Below are 13,430 nucleotides of genomic sequence, written 5' to 3' on the forward strand. Positions count from 1 at the left end.
TAAGCCTCTGAGAAAACACTAAAACCAGGCAAATAAAAGTTCATATATATATGCATATATATATATGGGATTTATTATAATTATTTACAGGTTACAGTTTGGCTAATCCAACTATGGATGGCTCTGAAGAGAAAGTCCAAGAATCCAGTAGTTCTTCAGTATTCACTGGAATCCTGAAGTAGGCTTTAATGACAATGAAGGAATGAATTTGCTAGCAGGCAAGGGCAAGCTGGCAAATACCAAAGCTTCATTCTTCCATATCCTTATATAGGATTCCAGAAGAATGCCAGGCCTTTAATCTGATTTAAAGACCTGGATTAAAGGTTTGTCTTTCCCAGCACAAGATCCAGTTTAAAGCCATATTTTCCCAGTTCAAATGATCTGAATAAAAGGTGTGTTTTTCTTCCTCAAAAACGAAGATTAGGAGCTGGAGAGATGGCTCAGAGGTCAAGAGCACTGGCTGTTTTTCCAAAAGTCCTGAGTTCAATTCCCAGCAACCACATGGTGCCTCACAACCATCTATAATGAGATCTAGTGACCTCTTCTGGCGTTCAGGTGTGCATGTAGACAGAACATTGTATGTATAATAAATAAATATATATATTAAAAAAAAATAACTACACTTGGTGAGTCACCTGTGTATGCCATTATTTTAAAAAAAACAAAAACAAAAAAACGGAAGAGTAGAAGTAGATCTTCCTACTTCAAATAAAGACAAAAATCTCTCACAAATGTGCCTTCCAATTTTGGGTTTTAGTTCCAGATGTAGTTGACAACCAAGAATAGGCATCGCAGGTAGATTGGTTCTGTTTTGTTTGTTTGTTTTTCCTCTGTGTAGTCCTGGCTGTCCTGAAACTCACTCTGAGATCTGCCTCTGCCTCCCAAATGCTAGGATTAAAGGCCACCACTGTGTAGATCAGTTCTTTAGGAAGAGAATAAGCAACTTTGATCATGATTGATTACATTGAGGCAAAATGTCACTAGAGATTTCTGATCACAAAGCTCATCTGTTATAAATAACTAAGGGCTAGTTAATGGGTGGTGGTCCGAACCTTAATCCCAGCAATCAGGAGACTGAGGCAGTGGGATCTCTGTGAGTTCCAGAACAGCCAGGACTTTACAGAGAAGCCCTGTCTCAGAAAACCAGAGTGGGGGGGGGGGGTCCTGAGTGTGTTTGTGTATGCTTTTAATCCTAAAAGAGAGCTGGACATGGTAGTGCATGTTTTAAAATCCCAGCACTCTGGAGGCAGAGGCAGAGGCGGTTGGATCTCTGTGAATTCAAGGCCAGCCTAGTCTACAAAGTCAGTTCCAGAACAGGCAAGGCTACACAGAGAAACCATGTCTGGAAAAAACAAACAAACCAACCCTGAAACTTAAGTATACTTCAAGATTTCATCTTGTTAAAATACTTTCCTTGTTTTGTTTTTTGAGACAGGGTTTCTCTGTATACCCGTGGCTGTCCTGGACTTGCTCTGAAGATTAGACTGCCCTCCAACTCTCAGAGTGCTAGGATCAAAGGCATGTGCCACCATACCCAGCTTTATTAAAATACTTAAGAAATTTTTGTTTTGTTTTGAGACAGGGTATGGTCTCATTATGTAGCCTTTGACAGCCATGATCCCTAGATGATAATAGCCTAAGACTTATGTGGTTGTCTCAAGGTCAGCCACACCTGGCTCAATACTAAAGACATTTCTATGTCAATTATAATCCTTCCTTTCCAGTGGTTTCCTTAACATTTCCTCATTTTAGTCAGGTGTGGTGTTCAGACCTAGCACTTAGTGGAGCTCTGTGAATCTTAGAGCCAGCCTGAGTGAGTTCCAGGATAATCAAGGCTACACAGAGAAATCTTGTCTTAAAGAACCTAAATGATAAATTTGAAGGACTAAACTGGGTGTGGTGGTGCCCACCACAAATGCCCATATTCTGGAGGCAAAGACAAGGTCACATGGTGAAGTCCTGGCTGTCCTGGAACTCACTTCTGTAATCAAAATGACCTAAAACTCAAAGATTCTTCTGCTTCTGCCTCCTCAGTGATGGTGTTGGTATAGTGTTCTTGTAGAATGTATATACTTTACCCTTGCTCATTCAAATGCTGATTTCTCTGCCCCGCTATCTGGTGTCAATCCTGACACTGCATTGTGGTGCTTATTCTAAGCACCACCTGTCTCGTTTGTGTAAACATGTCACCATTATTCTCTGTATTTTCAATAAAACAACCAGCCAATGCTGAGCAATGGAGAGAACAGGGTGGGACATCCTGGTCCAGAGGAGAAGAAAAGAAAATGAGTGGAATTTGTTGGAGAGGACTTGGAACCATGAGGAGAGATGAGCCGGACCTAAGAAATGACTAGAAGCAAGTATGTGAGAAATATGGGCTTGGAGGTTTAGGATGGATTAACTATTGCCCAGCATTGTGCTCTAGGTTTATTAAATAAATCCTAGTCTCTGTGTGATGATTTGGGTATACAGCTGGTTTAGGAATAACCAGTCTAACTAAAAGTTACACCAATATTAAATACTAATCACCAAGAACAGATGGGATTAAAGGCTAGCCCATTGAAATTTTAGACAGGATCTTACTAAATTGTTCATGCTGGTCTTGAACTGATGACCCTTTTGCTTTTAGCCCCGTTTTCTGTTTTGTCAAAGTTTCATGTATCCTAAAGTGGTCTCAAACTTGTTACAAAGCTAAGAATGACCTTGAATTTCTTTTTAATCTTCTTGCCTCCAACTTCTAAATTTTGGATTTATGGGCATACACTGTGGATACTGGGAATCCAACATAGTGTTACATGTATGCCAGATAAGCCCTATGAACTGGGCTACAACTCTACTTCAAGCTAAAGTTTTAAAAATCCAAATAAACGTCCTAATAGAATAATTTTACAGCCTGAGCCAGTGTCTCAAACTAAGAAAAAGAACGTTTAAAAAATCCTTAAGAGATCACCAGTTTATATAAACTGAGACAATCTGGCTCTTGTGTTTAGTTTTAGGGAGTTTTAGTGGTTGAGGGAACCGGGTATGATAGCACAGGCCTTTTGTCCCTGTACTTTTTGATCCCAGCACTTCGGAGGCAGATGCAGGAAGATCTTTGTGAGTTTGAGACTAGCTTGGTCTAAAAAGCAAGTTCCAGGACAGCCAGCACTATTCAGAAAAACCCTGTCTCAAAACAAAATTTGAGGCAGACTTTGACACCTTGTTGTGTCCCATAGTCTCCTCAATCGGCATGCCCACTAACAGCAAACAGGTGTGGTGGCATACACAACAGACTGAGGCAGGTTCAAGAGCCCAAGAAGACCAAACCGAGCCAAACCTCTCTGTAATTTAAAACATACTTATCACTCAGATTTGCTGACTCCTTTATACTCATAGTTCAGCAGTGCTTCATACGTAGTAAAACTAAAACCTTTTAAACCAGTTACTCAGACCACCTCAGCTTGGCACTGAAAACTTACCTATTTTGGTCCCCATCACAGCATAAATGAGGTGTGGTGAGATGTGCCTATAACCCCAGCACTCAAAAGGCAAACTTGCCATATTGCCTTTACACTATACAGAAAACTATCAGTCCTAACATAAATGCTTGTAGCCAGGTGCAGTGGCACACGCTTGTAATCCCAGCTTTTAGGAGGCAGCAGAGTCCAGCGTGACCTACAAGGAATTGCCAAGGTTACAACAGAGAAGCCCTGTCTTGAAAGAACGTAAAAAACAAAACAAAACAACCCCCAACCCAAGCTTGTATACTTAAATTCCCAAACCAGGTGGCACTTAATCCTAGCATTTGGGAGGCTGGGAGAGGAAGAAAGATTGAGAGTTTAGGGCCAGCTTGGTCTACACAAGAGCCCAGGACAGACAGGGTCATAGCCCAGGACAGACAGGGTCACAGAGAAAACGGAAAAAAAAAAAAAAAAAGATCCCAAGATCTAAAGATCCCATCACCCCCTAAACCGACAGTCCTTCAACTGACAGACACCTCCATGAATCAGACACTTCCAAATTCCTTGGACAGTGGTGGTACCTGAACTTAGTCCCAGGCTCTGGAGCAGGAGCAGAGGGTCCACAGGACAGCCTGATTCATCCAGGGCTGCCACAGGGAGACCCCAAGACACAGCTTAATGATAAACTGTTTCATGCCCACCACCACAAACACAAAGAGAACACATTAACATTATGACACAGCCTGATTTATCCAGGGCTACCACAGGGTAGACAGCCTGATTTACCCAGGACTACCACAGGGAGACTGTCTCAAGACACAGCTTAGTGATAAATTGTTCCATGCCCACCACCACGAAGACAAAGAGAACAAACACATTAACATTATGAGCAAATCCAAATTTATTTTAATGCCATGTCATTTCAAAAACCTCTTAATGGGAACCCTGGTTCCCTGGACAGCATGCCAGAGGTACAAATTATAACCATTCTCTATAAACCCCCAGCAAGTCATACAAGTCCACAGCTTCAGAAAGTCAGTTATCTTCAGTCTACTCCTCTGATACCTGGTTTTCCTTTCATGAGAGGAAACTCAAAATATGTCAAATGGGAATCTGGGTGTGGTGGCAAAGACCTTTAATTCTAGCATTTAGGAGACAGAGGCAGATGTAGCTCTGAGTTCAAGGCTAGCCTGGTAAACACAGTGAGTTTGAAGCCAGCCAGAGCTACATAGTGAGACCTTGTCTCAAACCAAAATACACACACACACAGTGGGATTTTCAATGTAAGTTCTAAAATCAAGTGAGGGGAAATCCACTGGTTCCAGGGAGGGGGGGAGAGTAAACACACCGGGCATGGATTATCAATTTTGTGAAAATGAGTGAATGGAGGGCCTCAGAAGAACAAAATGACTAAAAATATTTACAAATGAGGATCCTTTTGATAGGTGATAAAAATCTCTTCTTAGTGGAGATTTTAGCTTCTTAAAAAATGGGAAGGGCTTAACCAGATACTCTAGATGACAAGGAATCTGCCATTAAGTGAATAAAAAAAATACAACCAGTCCTCATTGAGGGCAGACTAAATACTTGATGACAGTGGGAAAAAGAAGCCTCCAAAAGAATAAAATGACATCAGTGATGTAAAAAATTTCAGGTGATTTTTTTTTTTTTAGTTGTAGTGGCTAATTTAGCCTCCTTCCTGTTCTGTTGTAGTGGCCACAAACCTTAACCAAGCAGAGTAGAAAAGGCTAGAAAGAGGGGCTTGACGACGATGGATTTTGACTCCTGATTTTATTATTCAATTTCTTTTTCTACTGAAAGTAGTCTTCAGTGGCTGGGAAGCCTGGCCTCCCAACACCAGAGTCAGTTGGTGCTGGTTTTTTGTTGGAAGGAGTGGATGGGTGGGTGGGGAAACAGGGATGAGGGCAGAAGACCCTGCTCTGCTGGTGGTCTTGGGTGGAGAAGACGAACTGCACTTCACAGAGCCTGGGGTGCCGTGGGAAGGGAGGCAGGAATGACAAGCTGGGGATAGGGACCCACCTCAGTCCCCAGCTTCATTCTCTTCTAATGTTTCTCCACTGGTGGCATTCTCTGCAGTCTTGGAGGCCTAAATTCAAATAAAAACAAAAAACCAATTCCTTTGCCACTAACCCCCAAAAAGTATCTTGATGCTGAGTCAGAACAGAAGGGAGTGAGCTCAGACCCCACCATCAAGATCGCATACCTTCTTTTTCTTTTTTTTCTGGGTTTTTCGACTTGCAGAACTTTGGAGAAGAGCCTGGAAAACAGAAGGAAGAAGGTAAAGCCTGAGGAATGTGGGGTAAACATGGGACTCACTTTGGAAATTCTCTTCAGGACTTTCACAGGGTCAATGGCCCCTGTTCATTTCATTCAACACTAACCTTTAATTCGGCATCCTGGACTTCCATCTCAGACTTGTAGAGGTCAGGCTCAAACGGACCACTGGTTATCCGCATGGGGCCATTGGGCATAAGGAGAACTGTAAATTTAAACTGGGCAACAAATTCACCTATGCGAAAATAAAAAGTTCACATTGTACTTTTTTCCCCTGAAGTTGCAGAGGTAGGTGTAATACTGGGGGCTCTAAAAGCAAACCCTCTTAGGACTTACCCTCCTTCTCATAGAGAACATTAAATGGTTGTAGTAACTCATGTTTGGCACACTCTACCACACCCATTCGAGCCTTCTTCTCATCTTCAAATGCTCTGGGAAGAGAAAGACAGCATTCAAGTCTCCTTAACAACCTATCAGGCATTACCACTTATCTTCATTAATGTTTTATTACATGTATGAAGGTGGCTGGGTGCAGGGCATGGTAGTGAAGGCCAGGGGACAGCTTTGTTACATGTGTTTCAGGAGCTGAACTTCAGTCATTGGCAGCCTTAACACAGTTCTTGGTCTACAGCTGCACAGCAAATGGCCCTGTTGTTTAAGACAAGTTTTTGCTCAATGTAGCTTAAGCTGATTTAAAACTCTTGATCTTCTGGCCTCACCTCCAGAATGCTGGCACTACAAGCATGTGCCACATACTCAAGTCATGCATATTTCTAGATCACTTCTATCCTCGTGCAAAAATTATGTTTAGGGTTGTTCTATATTATATTCAACAAGGAGATGAGCAGGGCAGAGGACGTGCATTCAGGCAGGAGCTACAAGTCTGGGCAGGAGAGAGGGAGGGAAAGCCAAGGGAAGAGAAAATGTTCCTAGGTGTACAAACTTAGTCAGACTGGTTCCCAGTCCTGTTCTTGCTATATGTAGTACCTTAAAGTAAAGGGCATGGCATCAAAACGCCTCTCCACCTCGCTGAAAAAGGCACGTGAAGTTTTCATTTTCAGGCCATACTGTTTAGAGGGGTCTCGTTTGTAAATGGTGGTTCTCTGTCCTGCATCTTTGGCCTAAGAGAGTTAAGTCAGGTCCAATTGATCCGGTGAACACTCCTTCAAGTCATCCCTTCTGCTAAATCTGGTTTTATTACCTTGCCTTCTCCTGAGCTGACCAGGACATCCACAGCATAAACTTCATGTACCTCAAACTCTGCCTTTTCATGATCCTTCCTGAAGGGAATAGAGAAACAACCCTAAGCCAGACATAGGAGTGCCAGCCTTTGATCTCAGCATCAGGAAGAAGCATTAATTACTGTAAGTTCTAGGTCAGTCAGGACTAGAGTGAGCTCCCCACTTCCACCCCAAAAAAGATGGTCCAGTAGTTAAGAGCACATAAGGACCTGAGTTTGGTTCCCAAGCCAGGTGGGCCCACTACTACCTAGCTCCAGAAATACTGATACCTCTGGTTTCTAAGAGTACCTGCACTCACATGTGTAGACAAACACACATACATAATTAAAATCCTTAAAACAAAAACATGATAGTTTGGAGAAGGTAACCATGACCAAAGCATGGATGAATAAAACCCGACAGCTAATACAGAATGGTAAAAGGCAAAGAATGGGGTTGACACTTACTTCTGCTGGTCTGTAGGATTCTGGATAATGGTCTTCTCTCCATCAATCACATGCTGCTTCAACTGGTGTGACAGCATACCTGTGGACAGGATAAAGCCCATGGTACCAGCTATAGAACTCCCTAAGGGCTTCCAAACCCATTCTCATATGTAGTTTGACAGTGCAATTTTGCAGTGGGAACAGGGTATGAGGTTTCTGCCTCAGGCAAAGGTAGAGCCAGATTGGATGCTCTGCCACACTATTCACTGTCAGACCTTTAACCCAGGTATCTGAGGTCTCACCTTCTATTGGTGTGCAATTAAATGAGTGAGCAACTTTGTTCCAGGCTTCTGTCACTTGTGTGTTCTAGAAGAGAGCAAATGAAAGGTGAGATTATCTGTTCCTTCTAACTTAGTCTAATATCCCCCCATCAAGTGCCAATGATTCTTATTCACTGTTTTTCACTCATAATCATATCATTCCCACAAACTAAAACTTGCATTTTAAATGCAGTCAGATGGAGGTGGTACATGCCTTTAATTCCAGCACTCAGAGTTCAAGGCTAGCTTAGTCTGCAGAGTGAGTTGCAGGATAACCAAGGCTATACACAGAGAAATCCAGTCTCAATGACACCCCCCAATTGCTTTACAATTGCTTTTATAATGATGGTCCAAATATGCAACATCTCTTAAACAACAGAGCAGATCTATACCCCAACCCAGAAGACAAGCAGACTCAAAAAAGGTTAACTGATTTGTCCAAGGGAAAGCAAGTATTTTGTGGAGAAACCTTGGCATATTTTCCAATGTCAAGTCTAGGGTTGGTTCTTTGGCATTCTACCTGATGGGGAGCAAACAAACAAAACAATAACAAGCTTATTTTTAACTTAAAAAAAAAAAAAATCCTGTGGTGGGCACAGTATGGCCTTTACTCCCAGAACTGCGTAGACAGAGGACAGCCTGGTATATACAGTACAAAATCTATTTCAAAATAAGCAAAAGAAAACATACATTTATTTAGCCTATGTGTGTGCACATTTTTTTTTTTCCCAGACAGGGTTTCTCTGTGCAATCCTGGCTGTCCTGGGCTCCCCTTGTGGACCTGGGTGCTGGGATTACAGGTGTGAGCCAGCACACCCAGCTTATGTGTAGGTACACTTATTATTACTAAATACATAGAACTTCCAGTAGTCAGTTTACTTTCTATCAGGCAGATCCTAGGACATCAAAGAGGTCAGCAGGCTTCATGGAAGGGTCTTTACCCACTGAGACATCTTGCTGACCCTATTCTTCCTCTTCATTCAAGCTACTGGTCCCTCTGACAAGGGCCACAGTTCAGTTTCACTTTTCCTGTTTTACAGAAACGAGGACATTTGAGCTCAAGACTACTTTTGACCAGGTGTGGTGGGGCACACACCTGTGATGGGGGTTGGGGGGAGAAGAAATCAGGAACACCAGGGGGGGAAAGATGACTTTTAAAAAGTTACATTTGTAGACTGCATCTGATTCCATAGCTATAGACAAACCATTATGCAAATAGCCAATATAAATAACAAAATGTATGAAAACAGTAGTAACAACTAATTTAAAAATTTACTACAGGCTGGGCTTTAATCCTAGCACAAGACAGGCGGATCTCTGAGTTCAAGGCCAGCCTGGTCTAGAGTGAGTTCCAGGACAACCAAGGATACAGAGAAATCCTGTCTTGAAAAACCAGGGAGGGGGAGCCTTAGGAACTATTCAAAGGGCTTGAAAACAACTCTGAAGTCAATGTCATCATAAGGAAATACAGGCAGAATTTTAAGCAAAATTATGTAAGCAAGCAATCAGGAGGATGAAATATAGGTGAGAGGCACAAGAGCACACAGGGAAGAGTGTCTTAAGTTCTGAGTGGTTCTCTGGAAAGCTAAATTCAGAGATAATGTTCACTGACAATCTAACATTTAATTTTGGTCTCTGTGGCATGAATTTATCAGCACTATTTTCTCTTTTCTATCCTTTTCATACAAATTATTTTATTTACTGATCAACTGATTGGATTTTTGAGACAGGGTCTCACTTTGTAGACCAGGCTAGCCTTGAAATCAGATTATCTGCCTGCCTTTGCTAAATGCTGGGATTAAAGGTGTTACCACTACCCAGCTAAATATTTGTGTTTCAGGGTTAGTTATGTGCCTAGTTTGGGAGTTAAAATGCACATACAAAATCTAAAAATGGCCTTCCTTTATAGATTCCATAGGAAGAAATTACATCCCCTATACTTTACATGGACTGTGGTAGGTGCTCAGTTAATTACTGTTTATAGATGCCTGATTCATCTTTGCTTCCACCAAGCTTTGAAACCAGAAGGAAGCTCCTTACCTGGTTTCCAGGTTTGACTAGTCGTAAGGCAGCTTCGGCACAGAGGTGAGCGGCCTTAATAACATCTGCTTTCCGCCCGGTCACCTGGGTCCCCTGTGAAGAATGAATCTGTGTCATTCTGGAAAGTTCACTAATGTGTGTATTTTGTGGTCCTACAGAACGAAGATTAAAAACACAAATGGCAGTATACCCCCTTACCAAGACTGAACAAAGACAGTTCAAAAGCATGCTACCTACCTGAGTGACACCAATTACAAAAGTGTGAGCCACATTAGCAATGAAGCCATCCACATGGACCCCCAGGTCACTGAAAGGCAAGAATACTGCATTAGGAACTGACACAGGTATAAAATGTAGGAAAATGACAAAGACTCTAGAACGGCTTAACCTTACATTTTTACCAAGTCACCTTCCTTGAGTATATAGTCCTGGTCACTCTTCAAAGGGGAGAAGTGACACACACAGTTATTTACCGAAATGCTGGTGGGAAAAGCAATACCTGTAAAAAGAATCACCGACCTTACTGCCTCGATCACACCTTCGCCCTTAAAACATTGAGGGGCTTTATTTTAGGGACTTGCATAAGCTTACTCAGTTTAGACTGGGAAAAAAATTAACTGCACCCATCCCAGTCACTACTCTAGACTTCCAAATATCTTAACCAGAGATAGGGTGGAAGTTATGTTATTTCAATGGGGGAAAAAGGACTCTGTGGCTGGGGTCAAATGGGAGGGAATTTGCCTGCTTCTTACCTTTCTTCATTTCCTTTTCTTTCTTGAAAATTTTTCCTGTCTCTTCCATAATCATGGCATCACCTTTCTCACACAGGCTCAGTACCGACACACCTGAGCTGGAAGCTGCCACCAAAGATCGAAGTACCCCTGGGGACAGAATCCCATTACATCAGTCCCACACGGTGTGCGTGCGCATCATCTAATTAGACTGAAGTTGAATTCAGTCCCTAATGTTCCCTAATGCTGTTGTCTTAAGCAAAGAGGAAAGAAACAAGTCCTGTGTCCTGGAATATTCTATCAATATTCTATCCACCTTTAATGTCTACTTTTTTGTTTTGTTTTGTTTGAAACATAGCCCTGGCTGTTCTAGAAGTCACTATTTAGACCAGGCCGGCTAGGAACTTAAAAGACCTGCCTGCCTCCCCTCAAGTGCTGGCACTAAAGGCGTGTACCACCACACCCAACTTTACTTTCCACCTTCCTTTCCTAAAATAAAAAATTAGCACCCACTCCTCTCCTTAAAATTACTTGACACCTGAATATATAAAGGCTTTGCATGTTCTAAATCTTTAGATGCTACCAAACATACACATTAGAGAACTCTGCCCTAAGAAACCCGTATACACAAAGAGCAGAATAAATTTATAGGTGTCAGGGACAACAGGAAGGCTCAGATAATTGCTAAGTCAAAGTTAAAGCACTGTTAATGTTCTTTCCTCCCCAGGCACTGTAACTAGGTGGAAACAATCACAATTTTCATAGATGCATTTCCCCATATACAAGTTTATAAGCCCAGGGGAAATAAACTGAAGTCTGAATAGGGGGCTCAAGGCTTACTTTTAGTAGATCAAAGAAACATGTGACCAGTTTCAAAGCTATTATCTGAAGTCACAATTAACTAAAGCTGACTCGTAGGGATAGAGATTGTCTGACTCAAGCCAATAATATCAAATAATAAAACAAGACCCCAAATAAGATTATTATTTTGTATATATTCTCTTTATGATTCATGGGAATTCTAGGTTTTATTTTTGTGTATGTGTTTTGGTTTTTATTCTTTGGAATGCAGAAAAACTCAGGTCTAACCAAAGACATCCTAAATAACTGCTTCCAAGTATTTTGTCAAGACAGTTTTCATCTCCTTAAGTGGCTTTTAAAAACGGAAAGATAAGAGCATGGTGGCACAAGCCTTTAATCCCAACACTCCGGGAAGCAGAGGTGGGCGGATCTCTGAGACCGGCCTGGTCTACAAAGGGAGTACCAGGACTACACAGAAAGCCTGTCTGAGGAGAGGGGGAGCGAGGGAGAACGAGGAAGAGAGAGAGGGGAGAAACACAGAAAAGATGAATTGGAACAAAGAGAAAACAAAGTTATCTGAGACAACTATTAAGAAAAAAAAAAACAAGGCTCGTATAAGAAATGCTTATAATAATCCTAAAATCTGTGTTCCTCGCCGCCCCTTTCCAGTATTATCGTCAGGATTGCCCAGCTGTCTAAGCAGAACCTCAAAGGGCTGTCAGCGCTCTAAGGACAAGTATTAAAGGCCTTGTTCACAGACGGGCAGCAGTCATCCAGAAAAGGCAGGTATCCTTAAGAGTTGTGTTAGAAGCGCCAGACGTGTCCTCCAACGGTCCCTCGAGATAGGCCGAGGGGAGAAGGGGCCACCACCAGGAAGACCTGAAGTAAAGACTTTAGCAAAGCACGTGGTGGGGAAGCCCGGTAGGAGAGGAAGTGGGGAGCCAGCGATCCACACAGGACCTGGCAACACGTGTTGGCTCGACTCCTGCAGGTTAAGAGCGGTGACTGCCAGAGGGGCGCTTCGGTCGCCAACAGCTGGGCGCTTCCTTTTCGAGGTAGCCTCACAGCTGCCAGTCATTGGAAAATCCGGACAGACCGAACGGTGATGGGCAGAAGACGACGCGCCTTGCCTCCTTACCAACCGCCTAGGGTCGGAGCACGTCTGGGCCCCTCTCTGCGCTCCTCGCGGTCGCCGGCCCGCACCTCCACTCTCCAGCCCAGGCATGGCTGCTCAGTCCCCGGGACGACACCAGATCTCCCCACCACGTTGCCCCTGGCCGTCGGCACGCGCCCCTCGGTGGCTCACTCCGCAAGACCCAGCCGCTCCAGCCCTCCGGAGACAGCCCCAAACCTCTCCCTCTCAGCCTCGATTCCAAGACCCCCGAGGCCGCACTCACGGTTGGCGATGTCGCCCCCCATCTTATACTTGGTCACGACCAGGTCCTCGGCGATAGTCTGCTCCTGCTGCTCGTCTTCGCCCGACATCTTCCTACTACTACTACTACTGCAGCTTCACTTTCCCTGAGCTGCGGCCTCCGTCTGCCTCCCTAGCCACAAGCTGTAGCCAGTCTCTTCGATCCGCAAGGAAAGCGCGAGCAAGCAAGGGAGCGGGAGGGCGGGCGGACAGAGCGTGGAGCTGCGAGAGCGCGGGCTGAGACGCACGGCACACTGGGACAATGAGTCCGGCTGGCGGCCAGTCTTCAGCCGCCCTCCTGGGCTTGGGAACTACAATTCCCAGCGTGCTCCTCGCGCCCCTCCGCCAGGCCCTAGGGCCTGGCCCTCCCAAGTCCGCGCACGCTGGAATCGCCGGGCACGCTGGGAAGGGTCTGGCTCCGGCGGGAAGGCGGAGCCGTTGGCGTGCTTGAGGGAAAGCGTGGACTCTCCGGGAAAAATCTCTCATTCACAAGAGCGCGGTGCCTGAGCTCATAACAGAGGGGGGCAGGCTAAACGAGGCGGGGCGGAGCTACAGGAGAGAAGGGTTCGGAGGCCGCTGGGCAGGGTGGAGCAGGGCGGGGCCAGGGGCCTAGCGTCACGGGGTGTGCACCGAGGGAGGGTACCCTACGCGCTTAGCCCGGTATTCCAGACTCGGCAGGCGCGACCGGCCTAGCTGGTCCAACGCTATTGTGCCGGGAGAAAG

At 44.3% G+C, this 13,430-nt stretch overlaps 1 protein-coding gene across 1 annotated transcript; it reads right to left on the reverse strand.

Moving 5' to 3' along the window:
• Nucleotides 1-5,216: 5,216 nt before the first annotated feature.
• On the reverse strand, nucleotides 5,217-12,940 carry Pa2g4 (proliferation-associated 2G4). The gene is made up of 13 exons (XM_055601005.1): nucleotides 12,691-12,940; nucleotides 10,514-10,642; nucleotides 10,155-10,260; nucleotides 9,999-10,068; nucleotides 9,762-9,854; nucleotides 7,704-7,767; nucleotides 7,423-7,501; nucleotides 6,937-7,015; nucleotides 6,723-6,856; nucleotides 6,072-6,166; nucleotides 5,843-5,970; nucleotides 5,665-5,718; nucleotides 5,217-5,547 (listed from the first exon to the last, which is right to left on the reverse strand). The coding sequence occupies exons 1-13, from the start codon at nucleotides 12,776-12,778 to the stop codon at nucleotides 5,482-5,484; spliced, it is 1,185 nt and encodes a 394-aa protein (XP_055456980.1). The 5' UTR covers nucleotides 12,779-12,940; the 3' UTR covers nucleotides 5,217-5,481.
• Nucleotides 12,941-13,430: the final 490 nt, after the last annotated feature.

The sequence above is a fragment of the Psammomys obesus genome, unplaced genomic scaffold, assembly GCF_907164565.1.
Source record: "Psammomys obesus unplaced genomic scaffold, mPsaObe1.curated_primary_1811, whole genome shotgun sequence".
NCBI classification, from domain to species: domain Eukaryota; kingdom Metazoa; phylum Chordata; class Mammalia; order Rodentia; family Muridae; genus Psammomys; species Psammomys obesus.

What these genes read in the sequence shown, in the direction of transcription:
- Pa2g4 (XM_055601005.1), bottom strand. Translation starts at nt 12,778, where the DNA reads ATGTCGGGCGAAGACGAGCAGCAGGAGCAGACTATCGCCGAGGACCTG. An exon ending in AATCCTACAGACCAGCAGAA is followed by an intron (nt 7,016 to 7,422) that starts GTAAGTGTCAAC and finishes TATTCCCTTCAG; the next exon opens with GAAGGATCATGAAAAGGCAG. An exon ending in TCCAGGATGCCGAATTAAAG is followed by an intron (nt 5,719 to 5,842) that starts GTTAGTGTTGAA and finishes TCTGTTTTCCAG; the next exon opens with GCTCTTCTCCAAAGTTCTGC.